Source organism: Hypanus sabinus, unplaced genomic scaffold, assembly GCF_030144855.1.
Source record: "Hypanus sabinus isolate sHypSab1 unplaced genomic scaffold, sHypSab1.hap1 scaffold_1749, whole genome shotgun sequence".
NCBI classification, from domain to species: domain Eukaryota; kingdom Metazoa; phylum Chordata; class Chondrichthyes; order Myliobatiformes; family Dasyatidae; genus Hypanus; species Hypanus sabinus.
This window is the reverse complement of record NW_026779834.1, coordinates 42,259-64,218: the sequence shown is the minus strand read 5'-3', so window position 1 is coordinate 64,218 and position 21,960 is coordinate 42,259. Positions and strand designations below refer to the sequence as shown.

General features: G+C 41.4%; 1 protein-coding gene across 1 annotated transcript; it reads right to left on the bottom strand.

Annotated features, from left to right (window-relative positions):
- Positions 1-3,756: 3,756 nt before the first annotated feature.
- Positions 3,757-14,400, bottom strand: LOC132387333 (scavenger receptor cysteine-rich type 1 protein M130-like). The gene is made up of 9 exons (XM_059959684.1): positions 14,176-14,400; positions 12,022-12,345; positions 11,867-11,941; positions 10,147-10,458; positions 9,982-10,017; positions 8,180-8,296; positions 7,249-7,356; positions 5,299-5,388; positions 3,757-4,020 (listed from the first exon to the last, which is right to left on the bottom strand). The coding sequence occupies exons 2-9, from the start codon at positions 12,203-12,205 to the stop codon at positions 4,007-4,009; spliced, it is 936 nt and encodes a 311-aa protein (XP_059815667.1). The 5' UTR covers positions 12,206-12,345; positions 14,176-14,400; the 3' UTR covers positions 3,757-4,006.
- Between the last annotated feature and the right edge of the window lie 7,560 nt (positions 14,401-21,960).

Here is a 21,960-nt window from a genome sequence, read left to right as displayed (position 1 = left end):
TCATGCTTTGTCTCATGTGGCGTGGACGAAACGAAACAGAATCCAAAGAAACACTTTAGAGAACTTGGTCGAGGTTGCCCATTGTACAAAGCAGGCAGGATGGTGGAGGAATGCTCCTCCTGCAGGATGAGGAAAATCGTGGAACCTCAGGATCCCCCCGATGACTACATACGCGAGAAGTGCAACTAACTCCAGCTCATGAAGTACCACATTAATAAGCTGGAGCTTGTGTTGGGTGAGCTTAGGGGAGACAGAGCATTTAATAGATGGAACTATTGGGCAGGTGGTTAGAACCAGAGCAGAATTCGGGTAATCGATGTATGAACACCGAGAAAGGTAAAGGAAGTAAGTGCAGGGTCTTTCTGTAGACCTTCGGATACTGCTGAGGGCGATGACATATCCGGACACTGTGGTCGGCTCTGATCCTCAGAACTGTCAGGTGAATTCAAGCGGAGCAATAGACATCGGGGATTAGATAATTAGGGGTCTGATAGAGATTCTGCGGCAGCAAAAGGGAAGCCGGAGTAATGTGTTGCCTCCAGGATGTCTCCGGAAGTTTGCAGAATATTCTGGAAAATGAGCGTGAGCAGCCAGAGGTCGCGGGACATGTTGGTACCAATGACAGAGGCAGGAGAGAGGTAGAGGCCCGGACAGTATGTTTAGACAGTTAGGAGGGAGGCTGAAGAACAGGACCTCTCCGGATTACACCCGGTGCCAGGAGCTAGAGAAGGTCACAACAGGAATATAGGCAGATGAATACGTGACTGAGGAGGTGGTGCAGGGTTTCATATTCTCAGATCATTGGAATCATTTCTGGGAAGAGAGTGGCATTTACAAGTGTGACGCGAGGCATGTGAACTGGAAGGGAATCAATATCCTGGAAGGGAAGTTTGCTAACGCTGAAGTGAAGAGGCAGAGGATGGGCGGTTGCCGCACAAGGAATGTCAGACAATGACGCACTGAGCCCGATGGTTGGAAATATGACTATGTTAATGCAGGTCGAAACATAAACAGGGAAGGGCGTATGAATTGGGATCAATACGTTAGACTATGATATTTTTGCCATTACCTAATGTTGGATCTCTCGGGGCAGGAATGACTGCTGATTGTTCCGGGAGTCAGATGTTTCAAAAGGAACAGGGAGGGAGGAGAAGAGGTGAGACAGTGGTACTACTAATCAAGGCTATTATCACGGCTACGGAAAAGGTGGAAGTCATGAAGGCACTGTCCTCGGAGTCATTGTGAATGGAAGTCAGAAACTGGAATGGGATAATAACTCTACTAGTTGTTTTGTAGTTAACACCCTAACCCTGCAATCGTAACAGAAGCATTGAGGAACGGATGGGGAGGCAGATTCTGATACGCTGCAATAATAATAGGGTTGTTGTGATGGGTGATCTTAACTTCCATAATATTGACAGTCATCTCCCCAGAGCAAACAGTTTTGATATAATGGAGTTTGCTAGGAGTATTCCGAAAGGTTTCCTGACAAGATATGTAGGGAAACCAATTACAGGAGGGGCTGTATCTGATCTGGTATTGGAAAATTAACGTCGTCTCGGTGGAAGAGCATTTTGGAGGTATTGATCGCAAATCTATCTCCTTTACCATGGTGCATGAGCGAAATAGAAGCAGACAATTTGCGAAAAGTTGTAGAAAATCTAGTTAAGAAGAGAAGAAATGCATGTGAAAGTTTCAAGAAGCTAGGTACTGTTTGAACTCTAGAAAATTATAAGGGTGCCAGGAAGCAGCACAAAAATGAAATTAGGAAAGCTAGAAGGAGCCACGAGAAGGCCTTGGCGAGCAGGATTAAGGAAATCCCCAAGGCATTCTACAAGCATGTGAGGAGCAAGTCGATGAGCCCTGTGAGTGTAGGACCAAGCAGGTGTGAAAGTGGAAACATGCGCATGGAACTGGAGGAACTAGCAAAGGCCCTTTAAAAATACTTTGCTTCAGTAGTTACCAGTGAAAACGACCTTGGCAATTGTGGGGAGGACTTACAGCGGACTGAAACGCTTGAGTGTATAAACATTAGGAAAGAGGATGCACTAGAGATTTTGAAGCTATTAAGTTAGATAATTCGCCGGGACCGGATGAGTTATACAACAGGCTACTGTGGGAAGCGAGGGAAGGGATTGCTGAGACACTGGCGATGATTTATCGTCAGCAGGAACGGGATAGGAGCCATAGGATTGAATGCTTGTAAACGTTGTTCTTGTGTACAAGAAAGAGAGAAGAGATCATAAATTATAGACCAATGAGTCTTGCTTCAGTGGTGGGCAAGTTATTAAAGAGGATACAGAAAGGCAGGATTTATGAGCATTTGGAGAGACATAATCTGCTTTAGCATAGTCAGCATGGCCTTTTCAAGGGCAGGTGCCTAATGAAACTGTCTGAATTATTTTGATGATGTAACAAAGCACATTGATAAAGGTAGAGCAGTGGATACTCTAAGGATTATAACGATTTCAGTAACGCACTTGGTATGGTCACCCATGCAAGGCTCATTCAGAATGTAATGAGGCGTAGTGTCAAGGAGACATTGCTTTGTGGATCCAGAATTAGCTTGCCAAAAAAGGGAAGGGACGGCTGTCCATGGTTCATATTCTGCATGGAGGACGGTGACGAGTAGGGTTCCACAGTGTACTGTTCAGGAACCTCTCCTCTTTATAATTATTATAAATGACCTGGATGAGCAAGTCGAAGTGGGTAGCAAGTTTACTGGTGATATAAAAGTTGGTGTTGTACTGGATAGTCTGGGGGTTTGTCAGAAGTTACAGCGGGGCATTGATAGGATGCAGAATTGGGATGGGAAGTGGAAGGTGGAGTTCAGCTCAGATGTGTGAAGCAGTTCATAATGGTAGGTCAGATTTTAAGAAAACGTTTTTTTAATAATAAGAGGCTTGGCAGCGTTGCGGATCAATGAGAGCTTGGGCTCCTTCCCCACAGGACAGGCAAAGCTGCTGCGCATGTTGACAGTGTTGTAAAGAAGACGCATAGAGTGATGGTCTTCATCAACCGTGGGACTGAGTGAATCCAAGAGCCTTGCTGTAATGTTACAGCAAGGGAAGACCATGGTTAGACCCCGCTTGGAGTACTACGTTCAGTTCTTATTACCTCACTGCAGGAAAGATGTGGGAGAGTGTAGAGGAAGTTAACAAGGAAGTTGCGGGAGTGGAGTGAATTCCTTATGGGAACAGGTTGAGTTAACTTGGACTTCTCTCCTTGAAGCGAGGGACGAGGAGAGGTGACCTGAGGAGGTTTAAAAGAAGGTGAGAGGAATTGATCGTGTGGATAGCCAGAGGCTTTTTCTCTCCCTGAGCTGAAATGGCTACCATGAGTTGGCATAGTTTTCAGGTGCTTAGAAGATGGTAGACAGGAAATTGCAGAGGTATATTTTTCACAGAGAGAGTGGCGGGTGAGTAGAAAGCACTGCCAGCAAAGGTGGGAGATGCTGATTAAGTAGGTTCCTTTAAGAAAGATAAGTAGATGAAGCTCGGGAAATAGAGAGCCATGCGGTAGGGAAATTCTCGACAGTTTCCAGATAAGAATATTGATTTCGTGAAAATATTATAGTGCCTAGCTTTTCAGTGTGCAGTGTAGTCGCACTGACAGTGACATTCACTTTAAAATGGATTACAAGCATCGCTAAAGTATGCTACCTCAATAGAAATGTGCAACTTAATTCAAAACCATCATATAGAATTCTTCCCTCATTTATTATGTTAGTTCCATAGCCTGTCACTAACATTTCATTACGGCAACTTTTATTGTGCCTATATTGAACAATTCTACAACAGCGTACTTCACAGACAATAACATATAGAAAGTGCAAGCAAAAGGGGGCACAGTTTGTTTTTCGGTCTTCATCGGACTGATGTGAAGGATGGGAATTAACCGTTGACCATTCGAGCTGCAAGTGGCTTGGAAATCCTGAACTGCTGTCGCTCATTTCATCGTTACTGTCAGTCGAAGAGAAACCACGGAAAGCCAGATGCAAGCGAATCTAGGACTTGGGCTCTGTTCGAGAGAAAATGACTGGCGTCAAACTGAGCACAAAACACAGTATCACCAAACAAACAAAACAGACAAACTGCTGGTGGAACACAGCAGGCCAGGCAGCATCTATAGGGAGAAGCACTGTCGACGTTTCGGGCCAAGACCCTTCGTCAGGACTAACTAAAAGGAATGATAGTAAGTGATTCGAATGTAGGAGGGGAAGGAGGAAATGAGAAATGATAGAAGAAGTCCCGAGCGGGTGGGGTGAAGCTGAGAGCCGGAAAGGTAATTTGCAAAAGGTATACAGAGCTGGAAAAGGGAAAGGATCATGGGACGGGAGGTACACCAGAGGGAGATGGAGAACAGGAAGAGTGATGGGCAGAATGAGAGAAAAAAAGCGGGTGGGGAAATCTAAATATATCAGGAATGGGGTACGAAGGGGAGGAGGGGCATTAACTGAAGTTAGAGAAGTCAATGTTCATGCCATCAGTTTGAAAGCTACCCAGCGGTATATAAGGAGTTGTTTCTCTTACCTGAGTGTGCGTCAGTAGAGGACAGTAGAGGAGGCCATGGATAGATATATCAGATATCAGATAGTCAAATCTCAATTTGTTGTTTCTATCCATGGCCTCCTCTACTGTCGATTCCCATTCTGATATGTCGATCCATGGCCTCGTCTACTGTCAAAATGAAGCCACACTCAGCTTGGAAGAACAACACCTTATATACCGGCCTGGTATACTCCAACCTAATGGCGTGAACATTGCCTTCTCTAGCTTCCGTTAATGCCCCTGCTCCTCTTCTTACCCCATCCCTGACATATTTAGTTTTTCCCCGCCTAGCTGAATATCAGGACAACCACTGTCCGTCATGTTCAAACAGTTTAAGGAATAAATTATGGCACTCACAACATTATTGCTATCGTCAGGAACCAGATCAGGGAGCGATTATATATAAGACATTATTTCTGACGATTGCCGCTGTGCAGCAGATTACTTGTGAAGATGATCTATTTTGTTATACTCCAAACATGCTCGTTTACTTCGTATTTAAAGGACTATAATTCAAACTGATTTAAAAGGGGTAAATCAGTCCGTTATTAAATTGAATGCTGACCACAGGCTTTAACAACACGCTTCTTGTAACGCAAGACCCTCACAAAACCACGAGATTGTTCAATCACATAAATACGCACATGTTACGACAATTTTCCTTTCCGGTTTATGATCACAGACAGATTGAACTAAAGTACAGCAAAATGGAAATAAGTGTACCGATCGTGAATATTGGAAAACAAACCTCCAGGGTCTTGTGGAGCATGACATGTACTATATATATAGTCGTTGGTGTAATATTCGACTTCATTGATGGAATGAGTGGATCCAGTAACTAAAATTCAAAGAAATAGATATTCAAGATATTTATTTTGTATTTTTCTTGTTTTTGTAATGAACACATCATTCAATCATTACTTCAATGACAGGATAATCTTTACCATGCATTGCATAATCCTTGAATACTATTCAATTGAAGATAAAAGGAAGATGTGTGTTCCACCTTGAATTGATAATAAAATAATCTAAATGTGTACATGGAATCGATTTTATTGCTAAATCGTGTGCGTATTGCTTTTGGAAACGCTGTCATTGACGAATGAAGATAACTACGGCAATCCTGCAGGAGGTGAAGGATAACAATATATAGAAAGAAAGATAGATAGACTGATAAAGTAATACGATGAAAGGGTACTTATCAAGGCTTTTCTTTAAGTGGGGACAGTTTCTGTTCGGTAACAGTTCAGTCGATATATTAAGTAGAAGTAAAATAAGCTAATGTGACTGAAGTCGTCATGCTTTTAGCAGAACATGTTCCGAGGGAGAATGAGTTCACGTTTCTAGTTAATGTCTTCGAACTGGAATGTGAGTAGCTATGTCCCTGGAAAGTTTGGAAGAGTGAGCCATAGTTCGTGGTGGGGAAATTATTCGAGTGGATAGTCTGTGAAATAATTTACCAGCTTAAATCACGCTGAGAATATCACGCTCACTTCTGCTCAGCTCATTTTTGAACGGCATGAATACTCCGTGCAGAAGAGATTTAACAGAATGATGCCCGAAGTAGGGGGCGCAATTTTTAATTATAGATCGCTCGATGTAGACTGCTCCTCCTCAGAGCCTTTTCCAAGATCTGAAATGGCTAATATGAGGGAGTTACCTTCGAGCTGATTCGAAGAAATAATGCAGTGTTGTCAGTGGTAATTTTGTTAGGGGTGAAAGCGTGGAACGCCCTTTCGAGGCTGGTATTGGAGATAGATATATTAGGGCCATTTAGTAAACTTTTTACGTGGCCACATGTGGTCAATTGCTTTCTGTGAAAACAACTAAGGAATGTGTAGGATGGGAGAGCAAAATTGTTCTCGTGTAAGTTAACAGGTCGGCACAACATCGTGAGCGTAATGAACCGCACTGTGCCATGTTGCTCCGTGTTCAGTGTTCTCTGTTCTACATTCTATTGTTCAACAGCGAAAAGTTTCGAACGAAGGCTCTTCGAAATTGCTGAAAAAAATCCTAGTTGTTTCAGGAAAGAGGAAAGGAAATGCCTCTAATACTCTGGGGACTATATCAGCAGATGCAGGCAGTGAATGCTTCAGATTTGTATTATTCATTGAGGTTCCGTACAATGATCATGATTGATATCATACCACTCCAGACTCCAGACTGAGATAGTTGAAACCGTGTTCTCAGCATCCCTCACAATTCATATCTATTGTGCTAGGGAACAATAGATATGCATTTTCGTCGTCTATTTACCACATGTATTTATGCCCTCGAAGGTTCTGACTTAATTTCCTACTTTCTAATAGGGTTCCTTACCTCTCATCGGATCTTGCCTATCACCAACCAACCTGCTCTCCTTTCCCATGCTCCAGCCACTTATTTTGGCTTCTGTAACTCCTTTACAGAGCCAATAAAATGATTTGGTTCTAAACGTTGACGGTTCATTCTCTACCATAGGTGCACCTGGATCTGCTGAGTTCCAGTAGAATACAGTGTGCTTTGCTCAAGATTTTCAGCATCCGCAGAATCTCTTTTGTTTATTGTATGATACCCCGTTATTATTTTTGTTACAATTTCATTTCTGAAGTACCTGCAGAGCCGTGAGTTTTTGTTGTTTCTTGATTTTGATAACAATATGGGATGAATTGAGACGGTATCAATTTGTACATCGCGGATTCTGTGTCATAATACAGACCTGAATCTTGCATCTCAGAAAAATTCTTGAGTGGTGGAATATTCTCAATTTCCTCATAAATTGCTTGGTAAAAGTCAACAGGTAATCCTTGGCCACTCATTAGTGTACCTAATGAAGAGGGAGTTGAGATGAACATCGGCATCAACGAACTTGTACACGAATATTATGATTAAACTAAAATAAATTAAAATGATCTTAGTCAAGATGAAGAGTCAGGGAACGTGATCGTTGAATCGGACAGATGTGTGCATCATGTCCCTGACCAATTAACCGAATAAATTTGACATCAGAAAGACAAAGGGAAAGGTACAGAAGAACGAGTATATTTCCGATCATTGTTTCATAATGAATACACATCACATTTGAATCGATGACGAGTTTAATATTATTATTAGATAGATGTAGATGCCATCAGTATGGCAGCGGATGAAGACAGGTTGGAAATTCACACGTCACTCCAGCACCTAACAGAGAAAGTTTGGCTGTGTCAAAGAAATTTAAAAGCATCGTGAATATTCAATGATAAAATGATAAGAAGAAAAAGAATGGGGTAAGTGCATTCTCTTACTTCGATTGGGAGAACCGAATCAGAATATTCGAGGATACACAGCAGATTCTTAAAACTTATACTTCCAGATTTTCAGCGCATGGAAGTATTACAGTGAAATAAACAGTGAAGCAGCCGCTTACCAAATCAGATTTAACCTTCAATTTCCATTACTGCATAATGAAAATTTATCATAAATCCATGAACTGTAAGGGACAGTGAAAGCCACTATTATAAATGTCTCACAAAAGTCAAATTAATTTTGAACTAAAGCGGTAAAAAACATATTTAATTTAGTCTTTTCTGCACAAAAAAAAAATTTGTGAATACACCAACAAACTGAAAGCGTCACAATAAAAGATCGATGTAAAAATTGGCCCTCACCACTGATTGCTGATCGTCTCCACGTTATCGTGAACAGTATTAAAAACTCAATGATGAATATAATTCCAAGAGTTATGCAGACAGTAACCATGATAGATGGGGTCCAGTTTCCTAAAGCTTTAAACGAAACGCAAAAACATATATTTCAATAAACAGAAAACAAACACTATAGATCCAATGCCACGAAATTTTGAGCGATGTTTAAGAAATTTAATCATATATTCAGTTATCACGATTTTTGAAAGTTATGTCCCTATACATTTAATGAGAGAAAGAGCGGAGCGGAGACACAAGGACTATTTCACAATAAAGCCTGATATGTCGGAAGTATTTCCCAGAGCAATAAACGTTCTCTCCAGCCACCTGGTATCAAATCAGGATAAACACCCCAAGCAACGTCGTGTTCAAATTCCATTTTCCTGCGCATTGCTGGATTGGAACAGCAAGAAGGGAAGTGAGTTTAATTTTATGAAAACAGTTCCAGGAAGAAATTATTTCAACATACTTATCCATGTGTTTTTTTCTCTTATCCGCCTCTAATCAGCAAACAGAGATTTAGCTAATAATTATAAAGATAGTGTTACTCTTGGACCTCCATACCTCTCCTTTCTTCCACCACCTTCCACATTCCCCTCAGCTGTGGCGAGGAGGTAAGGCCACAAGGGTTAGGAGGGAACTGTGGAAGGGGAGTGAGGTAGGACATTGAGGGAGTGCTGAGGAGAGAATGCTGTGGGAGTGGAGTGAGCTAACTCGATTAAGTCAACCCATACGACATGCAATGGATCCAGAAAATGTTGGGAAGCTGCTGATTATTACTGCTGGCGGTCTTTATGTAACTAGGAGTAGTGCAATTGATTTCATTCCAAATATGCATTTATAGGCCAGGTCCACATAGCGATGTTGGTCTTTATGAAGTCAGAGCAATACAGAGGAAATGGGACCTCATAGCCTTGATACTTATTCCTCAACGCGTGCATTAAGGGTTCAAAAATAAGCCTGAGCACTTGCACTCTTACATAACGTCACCAAATCTCGAATATTATTTCGGGTCCAAAATATTCAATTATACTGCCTTTGAGCACACATTTCATGCTGTGCTGTCGCGGGATGACTAAATACTATTCAGGCCATGCATTCTTAGCGCTAATGTCATCAGGAAGGATATACCGGAGCCTTGGGTTCACACAACTGGGCTCAGGAATAGTCATTATCTATCAACAGCCATGATCCTGCTAGGGTGCGTAACTTCAATTATTCTAGTGGTGAACAGATTCCACAACCTATATTTTCTTTCAAGGGTTACACAACTCTTGTTCTCAGTATTAATTTTTACTGATCCATTTGCTGACATTGTTTCTGGTTTTCCATTTGCGTACTTCGTTGCCCTTTGGTGTTTGTTATTTTTCCGCACTTGTTTTTGAGAATTTCTTTAGATTATCTTTTATGTTTCTTTGTATGTACACTGAATGCCGTAAGAAAATGAATCTCAAGGCAGTGAATGACGATATATGGATATCTGATAACAAATTTCCTTTTAACTTTAATTTTTACTATCTGCAAACATCAAAACTTTCTCAAGACGATCGAATGTGCTACAAGTTGAGTCACAAAAAATGTTTGAACGGGAGTGGAGTTCATGTTATTAAGAATTCTGCATATTCCTGCTTAAAATAATGGGCGAGACAATACAGTCCCATACAGTTTCCAAATCATCCATTGTGAACTTAGCAGTGAGGCAATACGAATAATCAATTCCTGATATCTGCAGCATAAATGCGATATTTAAGCGTCAAAATCCATACCTGAATTGTCGCGTTCAATAGGAGACACTCTGGAACCTGTGTACAGATTGAAAAGAAGTTTCAACAAACTCATCTCTGTTGGCGTTTATATTTGATATTTCTAACTACGAAAATCACAAATCAGTTGGAGAGAAATTGAAATGTCAGACAAAGCCCAAAGCATACCAGAACAAAGAACGATGACATCTTCTTTGTGATCACAGTCGTGTTGACCAAATGGTGAGGAACGACAGCTGGACAGAAACGATTCACTTCCGGTGCATTTTACTTCATCAAGCCAGACAGCAGCGGCTACCTGGGTCATTTTAACATCTTCGGGAGGCCAGAGAGCAAGGCCACATCCTAGTTGTCTGCAGACTACATTGGCATCGGCCAGATCCCAAGAGTCGTCACACACCGTGCCCCAACTTTTATTAACTTGTACCTCAAGCCTTCCGGAGCAGCTGTGACTGCCGCCAACAAGTTGCAATGGAACATCTAGGTATGAAAGAATAAAATGAAAATTTATTTAATAATTAGCCTGGGAATCTGATGTTTGTCAGAGGAAAAATAGAACTAATTATAGAACGCAAGGACAGGCACCTCGGCCCACCAGTTCTTAATCCAAAACTCTGAAAGTTATGCCTCATATAATCGATATCGCTCAAATATTTACCCTTGCCTATTCCAGCGGAAAGTCTATCAAAGATGATAATTGTAAACATTTCTATATCACTCCTCCAAGCCCGTTCCAAGCACAATCATGGTTAATTTACGAATAAAGGTTTTCCTCTAACACTTCATTTAAGCAATCGTCTGTCACCTTAAATGCCTCCGTTAATATTTGGTATTTTTATTACAATGATTCAGACTCTCCAATTGACCTGTCTCACCTAATGTTATGCATCTGTTAGGACTAATTTTAGGTCCGCAGAATGAGTCTGAAGTGTTTCCGTCCTTTCTTATCCAGGCAGACTCTGAGTACGTCTCTTTTATAGTCCCCACACGGTTCTTGAAATGCGACTAATGGCAATATAAATAATGTGAAACCATTGCCTTACATAACCAGAAACACTTTATGCAGTCAATTCATCGTTGAATGACCACGCAACATATCTTATTCCTACCATCAGTGTCCGATTAATGAAGGCAAGTCACAGACCTTCCTCTTCAACTCATACCTCATCACGAAATACTCAAACACATGACGAAGACACTATCAGCCACCGTTTTTCTGTCTTTAGTTCATACCAGCGAAGAAAATAGTCGAATACAGCTCATGCATATCTTTCAATCCAACCATAAATTGCGGGCTTTGAACATACGTCGTCCTATGTTCTGTCTAGTTAACCACTTGTGTTATTTTGGTAATGTAACACAGGATGGCTTGAAGTTTCCTTTTCTCATATTTCCAACCCAATAGGTATCTTTATCTATTGATCGCAGCCTTTATTCAGCTCTCTATATTGCCCAGTAGCCCGACAGCATTTATGTATGCCTCTGTTTACATATATTTGCTTCATTTATTTTGATCAAACCAGCAATGTCTCTCGCCTTTGAATATCCCCATTACTTCCATCGTTCACTTCCCTCCTTCCCAGGTAATACCGATTCCCAAGTCCGTCCAGCTGGTCATAAGACAATTCCTGCATATCATTTATAATCTTGCCAGATAACAAATTCTCCCAATTATTTCCAGTTAACTCCAGTTATCTTCCGTCTGGGCATGGAATTTTTCCCAAGACACTCCCATTTGGCAGTGCTCAACAGGGTCACGGGAAACCAGGATTTTAGTCAATGGGGGTACAATTTCTTTGAGAGGAAAAAGGAACGAAATTATTTTTTTCTAATAGCGACGTTTATACAAGGTTTTCTGATTTCAACAAAGGCGTTTCGAATTCGTTACCTTCTGAAGGGAAAGAGGAGAATGTGTTTTCTTGCAAGCAGGCTTTTTCAGTGAATCCTTCCGTCATGTTGGATTCTGTTGGCAAAATAAATATTTTGACGATTTTATACAAAAATATGTAAAACGTAAATAGATATAAGACTCTCTTTATTTACCCTCACATACAACTCCTCCGTCATGCGAATGGTCACACTGGTGTTTTCCCCACGGTTGTGACTCACACTGCCAAAGGGTCGATTCGTGTGCTGTACATTCAATCTCATCCAACCATATAGGTCCAAGTCCTTTTCCAAATTGATATGAGCCAGGATAAATATATTTTATTGGTCCACATTTCATTTGTTTGCAAATCACTTCTCCAGATTTGGCATCAAGATCCGTGGAGCACACCGTTCCCCACGTCCCGTTGTACCACACTTCAATTCTTCCTCTGCATCGACTTCCTCCGTCCTGGTCCTGTAGGCGCAGCTTTTTGTGCTCTGATAAGGATGCATTTGAAACAAGGGTATTCGCAAAATTAGAATACAATGGTATTCGAGTTTGTAGTTCTTCTGCAAAAGAAATTATCCGTGTGTGTGTGTGTGTGTGTGTGTGTGTGTGTGTGTGTGTGTGTGTGTGTGTGTGTGTGTGTGTGTGTGTGTGTGTGTATACGTGCTGTGTAGAGCTAGGACAATCAAATAAAATGTGCATATTCAGTAGGAAGTGATGGATTAGCAAAATTAAGCGAAGCCAGGAAGCACGGAGTGATATATTGTGCTGAATTACTTAAAAGAGAGAAGGGGTTAGTGACGGAAAATTGAGGAATAGCGGACTGATACTGGAATCTCATCGGATTCACCAACAATTGAGAAAGGTAAATATTTCAAATCCTTTAGGGAAGAAGTTGAAGAGCGAGGAGAAACTGTCCATCCTCTGTCCTTAACGAAAAGTGTGAATTGAGTCGTTGGAAATAAGTGGACCGAGACAAACCGTCACTTGCTCTTCGGGGCAAAAGCGGGACGTGGTTAAATGTGTTGACTGTACCTCAGTACCTTATTCTTAAGACCGCACCAACTAAACCCAGACTAATAGCAGACTGTGATGAAATAAAGGCGAAATTACAATATTATTTTCATTTATTCTATCCTCCGATTCAATAACAGAATTTGAAACAGATTTTAGGATTGATTAAAAAAAAACATTTTATATGTATTCCAGGCATTATCTTTGGAGATTCTAATGTGATCACCTACACTATTTTGAAAAGAAAATAGTGTTTTGAGTTCAGAAAAGCTGACCTCACATGAGCTTCTGGCTTTTTGGCACTTTACTTCATTATGCCACAACTACACAGATCCTGTTATCTTCCGTTTATTCTTCTCTGCTACATTAAAACTCAATAGAAAATTTGTCTTCTCTGGACACATTACAACCTTCCAGTCTCAGTATCAAATTTCTCACGTTGGCTCCTCTAGTTGATTTTGTTTCGTGAGGTACTTTTACTTCAGATTTTCTTTACCAATTGCTTTAATAAGTGAGAAGCAGAGGTAAAGAAACATGGGGGGAAAGAAGCAGTGGAAATTGAAAAAAAAAACAACAACGGCATGTTTTTGAATTCAATTAGTTGTTTTTTTTTATTTTATTACGTGGAATTTGCATCTTCCAGTTTGATAAATTGTATTATTCCGTCTCTCCTGGTTTGGATTGCTATGTTACTTCTCGTCACCAGCTGGCTCTGCTTACTTGTATGTTCACAGCCACTTACTACTGCATGTCTAAGTAATTGAATTTCCTCAGGAGATCGGAAATTTAAGAATCGCTTGCATATTTTAGTCAGGCGCACTTTTCTATGGGTCGAAGGAATTTGAATCAACATCTGGATTCAACATTTGAATCTATCCTTTGTAAGAACGACTCACGGTGCTTTTTTTTTACACAGCTCCTTGAGTAGTGTAAAGAGTTGGTGAATAATCTGTCGACCATCAAACTGCATCTATGCATAGACTGGTGATTCTTTACTTGCCTAGTTTGTGTAAAGAAAACGGGTAAACACTGGAGCGAGGGCAGAAGAGTTATTAGGCAGAATCAATACTGAACTCAGGGTGATTAACGTTCTGACATTAGCCATGGGAAATATGACCATTCCAGATACGTAGGGAATAAGTTGATTGTTTCTGCGTAGGTGTGCTCTCACGCATTGTCAACATTTTGACAGTTCATCCTGGCCCAATGGCGTCCTTTCCTGCTTTATTTATTTATTACATCTCCGTAGTCGCTGCGTGCTGCAAAAACAATAAAAATAAATTTTAACAAATTGAAATTTTCTTTACCAGAGCATGTTAATGTCAGAGCTTCTTTTTGACTGCAGTCATGTTCGCGCCATGGTGCTGATGGACATTCCCAGAGAAATGTTTCGTTACCCGAGCATCTCACTTCATCTAACAAAACTGGGAGAGAGCGTCTTCCGCAGTAATCGTGAGTTTTATCCTCCAAAGAATGTCCACAACCCAGTTGTCTGCAGACCACGTTAGCGTCAACCAGATCCCAGGAGTCATCACAAACCACGCCCCAAGATCCACGGTAATAAACCTCTAGCTGACCAGCACATGAATCTTCACTTCCGGAGAGACGTAACTGCAAGTGGCCTATCGAACAGAAACATGGAAAATATATCAGTATATTAGAAATTATAAACATCACCAGGTTGTCGTTTCGAAAGATGATTCTGGAATTATTATTACTCTTAAAAAGTATTGTGCCGTGATGTAACAATTATTCTGGAATTTAAAAACGTTTAAAATCTAAACATAAAATGTAAGTATGGAAGAATAGAACATATCGAGAAGCGAGAATTGCTTCTCGCATTAAGGACGGAACTCAGCGGCTGGTATTTGGACGTTTTATCACATCTGCTGCCTTTCCATTTCCCTGCCTTTTGCACAAACGAGGAAACTATAAGCCAGTAAGCCTGATCTCAGTGTTTGGAAATATATTGAAGTCTATTATCAATGAGAATGCAGAAGATAAACAAATGTCTGACAAATCTGGAGTAATTATTGTGAAGAAATAATAAGCAGGATAGTCAGAGGAGAATGGGTTGATTTTGTGGTACTTGGATCTTCAAACGGCCAACGTCAACTTGCCACACATGTGACTGCTTAATGAGTTGAAGCCCATTGTATTAAAGGAAATATTCTAGGATGGATAGAGCTGTCGCTAATTGGCAGTAGGCAAAGATCGGGAATGAAGGGACTCTTTTCTCGGTGGCCGCCGGCGACACGTGGTGATTTTAGTGATTTTGGACCAATTCATTTTACGTTCTGTGTCAATGATTCGGATGATTCTGTTGGTGACTTCGTTGAGAGGTTTTCAGACAATACGAAGGTAGCTGGAGGGTCAGTTAGATTTGAGGAGGTGATAGGCCGCAGAATTACAATTTTTTCTTAAGAGAGTGGACAAAAATTACAGATACAGTACGGTTTCGGGTACTGTATGGTCATGCCAAAAAAAGGAAAGGTTTTACTGTTTCCGAACCGGAGAGAAATTACAAAAAAAAACGAAGCGCCAAGTGCCTTAGGAGCCCTTGTGCAGGATTCTCCAAACGATAGTGAGCTTGTGGATATTACGACAAGTGCAATGGATGTAATTTTGAGATTATTTGAAGCTCTGGTTAGACCTCACTAGTAATATTCTGTGCCGTTTTGGGCCACTTATCTCAGAATGGATCTGTGGAAAATGGAGTGGGCCAAAGGAGGTTCACCAGAATGTCTTTTCATAAGAAGAGCGTTTGATGGCTCTGGGTTGTGTTCACCAGAATTCAGAAGAATGAGGGTTGACCTCATTGAAACCTATCGGATGATGAAAGGCTTTGACAGAGTGGATATGCAGAGCATGTTTCCAATGTTGTTCCTGTCTGAGACCAAAGGACACTGCCTGAGAATATAGGGCAATATAGTTGTGTCATTGTTGATTTTGTTTTCGATCCTAACTGCGGTCCCTGATGAGGAAGTCGATAATCCAGTTGCAGAGGGAGGAACAGAGACCCAGGTTATTGATCTTGTTTATTAGTTTTGGGTTTTTATTACAAAATAAATCTATTATCAAGGTTCGTATATGTCACCAAAAACGATGTCGAAATTCGCATATTCAGTAAATTGATTTCCACTTCCTTTTGTAGTATTTCCCTTCAGTAGAATTGATGCTTCCATACCTAGCTGTGATATAGCTTGTTAATATACTTTCTACTACAAACCTTCCGAAGTTTTTTTTTTAAATACCATGCCGAGTCTTCGAAATCTTCCAACAAACTCGGGGCTCTGTGTGCTATCGTTGCAATTGCAGTTATGTGTTGCGTCACGGACAGGTCCTCCGAAATAATAACAGGGGTTAATTGAAATTTCTGACCATCTCCGCATCTGATGTTCCGTTGAGGCCTGACGCATGGTCTGCTGGTTTCCTCCTCCTGAACCGAATACCTCCAATTTATCATGCTGACTTTGAGGAGGAGATTGGTGCTGTGGCACCACAACTCCTGCTTTTTAATATCCATTCAAAATGCTGTTGTGTCATCAACTTTGATCCGGTGTACGTCAGTATGGTCGTCAGCAAATTTGAGAATGGCGGAGGTGTAGTTTAAAGCGAATGAAACACGAAGCTATGCTCACAAACTTTTGGATCACCAGTGCTGATGGAGATTTTAGACTAGACGTTGTTGTCATTCGGAACATATTGTCTGGGTCTGCAGTGGAGGATACAATTGTACAAGTAGTTATTGGGATACCGACTTCATTTTTTTGATCAATTGTAAGGAGATGGTGGCATTTTATGCTGAGCTGCGGTGAAGAAACAACCCTGTAATGTGTGTATCTTTACTGTCCAGATGTTCCTGGACAGAATGAAGAGCCAATAAGATGGCATCTTTAGTGAACCTATTGCTCTAATAGGCAAATATGGGATGACATGGTACTTTCTGTCAAACCGTACCTTGCTATTTACCTCCGGAATTGGGCCTCAGTCCCCTCGTTTAACTTCCCATCATTCCCAGATTCCACTAACTATACACTCCTGCTTTCCATCAGAAAATGCAGGATAAAGACAACAAAGAGCTGCCAGTTGGTTGGTCGACTCCGGTGTGAGTAACCTCGTTTCATTGTTCTAAGGACTGTCAGTCCTATGTCTAACATCGGTCCTGGATTCTCTCCAAACCCAGGTCTCCGGGTAAAGACTCTCGTGGATAACGATACCGACTCTCCTCGATACGTCAATAACGCCTCCCAAATCTGCCACCGCGCCCGTGTTCTGCAATTGGTTTCGCCCACCGACAGGCTTGTGTAACACGGACATGTCTCCTCTGAGGCAGAGGTTGATATGTTCCATTAACAAATTCTCAAAACACTTCCTCATTGTTGCTGCCATTGTAACTGACCGATAGTTCTTCAGGCAGATCACCAGACTCTCATAAGAAATCGGTATGTGAAGTTTACTTGTGGCTCTATCAGACTGCCGAAGCAAGATGCTGACGATCTCCCTGAGCACGCCAGGCAGTTGATCAGCTCAGATCTGAACTACATGGCCGGATATCCCTTCTCGGCCGGATGCTTTTGGTGACTTTGCCCTCATGAACGCTAATTGCATGTCAGCCTCACAGACTTAAATCACAGAATTATCGGTGGCTTCGGGAATTCTTGATGTCTCGTCACGTTTTGACACTCAAAGCGGGCATAAAAGGATTGAGCCCATCTGGAAGCTTTTTGCCCACTACATCGCTTGACTTTACCTTGTGCAAACCCTGCCAGAATTGTCAAGCTTCCTTCGTGGGTTTCAGCAAGGCATTTAGAAAGGTACAATAAGCAAGGCTTAATGAGAAAATAAGGAGACAGGAGATCCAAGGGGACATTGCTTTGTAGAATCAGAACTGGCTTGCCCACAGAAGCCAAAGACTGGTTGTGGACGAGTCCTATTCTGCGTGTAAGTCGGTGACCAGTGGTGTGGCTCAGGGACCTGTTCTTGCACCAATACCCTTCTTGATTTTTATAAATGCTCTGGAGGAGGAAGTGGAGAGATGGGTTAGTAATTTGCTGATGAATCAAAGGTTGTCCGTGTTGTGGATAGTGTGGAGGGCTGTCAGAGGGCACAGCGGGACACCGATAGGATGCAAAACTGGGCTGAGTGTTTGCGGATAGGGTTCAACCTAGATAAATGTGAGATGGTTCATTTTGGTACGTAGATCAGATATCACAGCTGAATATAGTTTTAATGGGAAGACTCTTGACTCTTGACAGGGTGGAGGATCACAGGGATCTTGGGGTCCGGGACCATTCGACAATAAAGATGCTGGACAGTTTGACTCTGTGGTTAAGTAAGTTTGCGGAGCATTGGCGTTCATAAATCGCGGGACTGAATTTCGGAACCGACAGGTAATGTTCCAGTTACATTGGAAGCTGTTCATACCCCACTTGGAGTATTTTCCTCAGTTATGGTCGCCTTACCACAGGAAGGATGTGAAAGCTTTGGAATGTGTTGAGAAAAGATTTACAAAGATGTTGCCTGGACCAGGGAGCATCCCTTATGCGAATAGGTTGAGTGATCTCGTCCTTTTACCCTTGGTGCGCCAGAGGATGAGTGGTGACATGATTGAGGTGTATAAGATTATGAGATATTTTCTTTTTATCCAGGGTTTTATGGTGCTTGGAGGTAGGTACAGAGATGACATGTTTTTTTTTAATGTAGGGAGTGGCGAGTGTGTGGAATGGGCTGCCGGCGACGATGGTGAAAGAGGATACATTAGCATCTTACAACAGACTCCTTGACAGGTGCATGGAGCTCAGAAAAATAGACAGCTACCCAGTTTACCCTAGGTAATTTCTAGGATAAGGACAGGTTCGGCATTTCAGAAGAGATAACAGATGCATTGGTCGTGACCTTACAAGAATCACTTGATTCTGGCATGATGGTAAATATCACTCTAAGAAAGGAGGAAGGGAAAGGAGAGAGAGAATTATAGTCCAGTTCATCGATCCACAGTGGTTTGGAAACTGTTGGATTCTATTATAAATGATGATCCTCCGAGGTACTTGGAAAACAATGATAACGTAAGTCAATGTCAGCATGTTTTCTGCTGAGGGAAATCTTGTCTGATATATATGTTAGAGTTAGTTCTTCGAGGAAGCAATAAGTAAAGTGGAAAAAGGTGAGGCAGTGGATATTTACTTGGTCTTTCGATGTCATTTAATAAGGTGCCACAAATAAGGTTACTTAACAGGATTAAATCCCATGGCGTTTAGGAAAGGAACGGAGACGGATAACGGAATGGATGATAGGTACGAAGCATCGAGTGAGAATGAAAGCTGCCCTTTCTGATTAGTTGCCAGTGACGCACGCTGTTCCTCAAGGGTCAGTATTGGGACCGCTGCTTTTCACATTGCGTTTAGTGATTCAGTTAATGGATTTGATGGTCAAAGCTTGCTGATATTAAGAAAGAAGTGTGTCGTGGTAAGTAGTGCTGAGAGTCCAAATGTATGATAACGCATTTCGAAAAAAATGAGCAATATGCTGACTATTATCTAATTGGGGAGAAGTTTCAATCATCAGAGGTGCAGAGGGACTTAAGAGTACACGTGAAAGATTACCAGAGGTTAATTTAGAGGTTCAGTCTGTGGGAGCAAAAGACGAATGTAATGTTGACATTTCTCTGAAGTGGAATAGAATATAAAAGCAAGGAGATAATATTGTACCTTTATAAGACACTAGACAGACCGCACTTGAAGGATTCTCAGCAATTTTAGCCCTATCTCTCTGAAAGCGTGTGCGCTTATTGCAGAGAGTGCAGAGAAGATTGACGATGATGATTTCGGGAAGGAAGGTGTTAACATAAGAGGTGTGTCCGGCAGGTGGATCTATACTAACAGGTGTCACATGAGTGTTGACGGGACAAGATAGGGTGGGTGTGGAGAGGATGTTTCCTATGGTGTGGGTATCCAGAGGTAGATGACGCCGCCTCAGTTTTGAGGGGCGCCCGTTTAAAAGAAGGGTACAGAGGAATATGTTCAGCCATCTAGTAGTAAATATTTGTAATGATATGCCACAGTCGGCGGCGGAGGCCGAGTCGGTATGGAGAGTTGGGGCGGAAGCTCATCGTTACTTGGTCAGACAGAGTATCAAAAGATATGGCCAGAAGGCAGGTGTTTGCTGTAGACTGGAATCCGAGATCAACCTTGATAGATGCGTAGTAGATTCCATAGAACCACAGAACACTACAGAACAGTACAGACTCTTCTGTGCTCCATGTTGTGCCGGCAATATAATACTTAAAAAAATACTAAACCCACCCTACCCCATAACCCTCCATTTCTTCTTTCATCCATGTGCCTGTCGAAGAGGCTCTTAAATACCCCTAATGTTTTAGCCTCCACCACCATCCCTAGCAACTCATTCCATGCACTCCAACCCCCTGTGTAAAAAATCTAACCCTGATGTCTCCACTAAACTTCCTCCCTTAATTTTGTACATTTGCCCTGGATGTACAGTGTCCTGAAAGGCCTAATTCTGTTGCTATGTCTTATTTTTTATGCGATAGCATCAAATTTACCCACAACCTGCTGCAACATTCTGGACGAAGCTATCAAAACACAAAGTGCAGCAAAATATCATTGATGGAACAAATATTACATTCAAAAGTCATCGTAGTGACGGCGAAAAGTACTAAGTCAGTCAAACAGGAAAAAATCGGTCGATCACTCTACATGAAAACCAGCTAGAAGGTCTGACTCACTTTCGCTAGATTCATCTCATGAAGACGTAAAGCGACACCATTTTAACTGGACGGCAGCCTGAGACCGGATTCAAGCAAGAAGAAAAAACACAGTGAGATTTTTTCGAAGCGTGGTTTTCTACAGACGGATCCATCAACAGACACATCGCCATGGATCTGATATATGAAAGCTTAGGAAAAAATGATAACCCATGACGTCAACAATCAACGTATCGCTAGTGACCTCGAGACCAATATTTTTAGCGGACCCCCCCCCCCCCCGTAAGATAGCCAATTAGAATCTTCTGTTGTTAAATGCTCATAGTTTTGAACTAGATAATCAGATTACGATGTGTAGTCAATATCCATTCGGACCCCGAAGGAATATATATAAGCCGGTATTCTGAAGATACAACACTCCCAAGTTCGCACTGATTATGGCTTCCCTGTTGGAGCCGAAATGTCTGCAAACCATATAGAACCATAAAACATTACAGCACAGAATCAGGCCTTTTGGCCCTTCTTGGCTGTGCCGAACCATTTTTCTGCCTAGTCGCACTGAGCAGAAAAGTTTGCCAAGCTCTGTGATCAACTGAACATCCAAGCATCCTATATCTCACTGTTACAGTGATCTGTTGTGCTGAAATCTCTGTCGCTGCAGTTTAAATGTTGATGGTAATTAGTTCGTGTTTTCTTTAAATAATCGTATTTAAAGTCGGCAATTTGAAGATGCTCGTGGAATGGAAGGTATACTGAATAATGCACTGATTCGAGCGCTAGACTATAATCAGCCGCTGGCATTATCCAGTCAGGATTGTGGCAGAATGGAACTCCCTTGGTAAATGGAATGCACGGCATTTGACTGTTAGTTGTTTAAGTACCGGGAACAGGATTTTGACAATAATGCAACCTGGGACCGCCACCAAGAGGTATTCTGAAACATACACTTCCACCGTTTTCTTTTTTCGAATCAGCAGTTCAGATCAACAGTAAATTGAAATGCATCACATTTATGCCCACGAGCATGTGTCACTTTATACAAAAGAATATAACTGAATGCACCAGTATATAGACAACCAATATCATCCCATACATTGAAAAATCAAGACTAGAGTTTCAGAGAAAATCTACGGATTATAACAAACGATTAATGCTGTTTCAGAATTAATATCACAAAATTGATCTCTGTCAGACACTCCTGGTAACTAGACATACTGATGCACAAAAATAAAAATTCCATGAAAAAAGGTATTAGTGCACGAACAAAAATATCGCCAAATTATTTCATTAAAAGATGTAGCGAAAAAATATTTGAAGTAAAAGACAATTATTTCCGTCGTATTTGAACGTTTATTTGAGTCCGTAT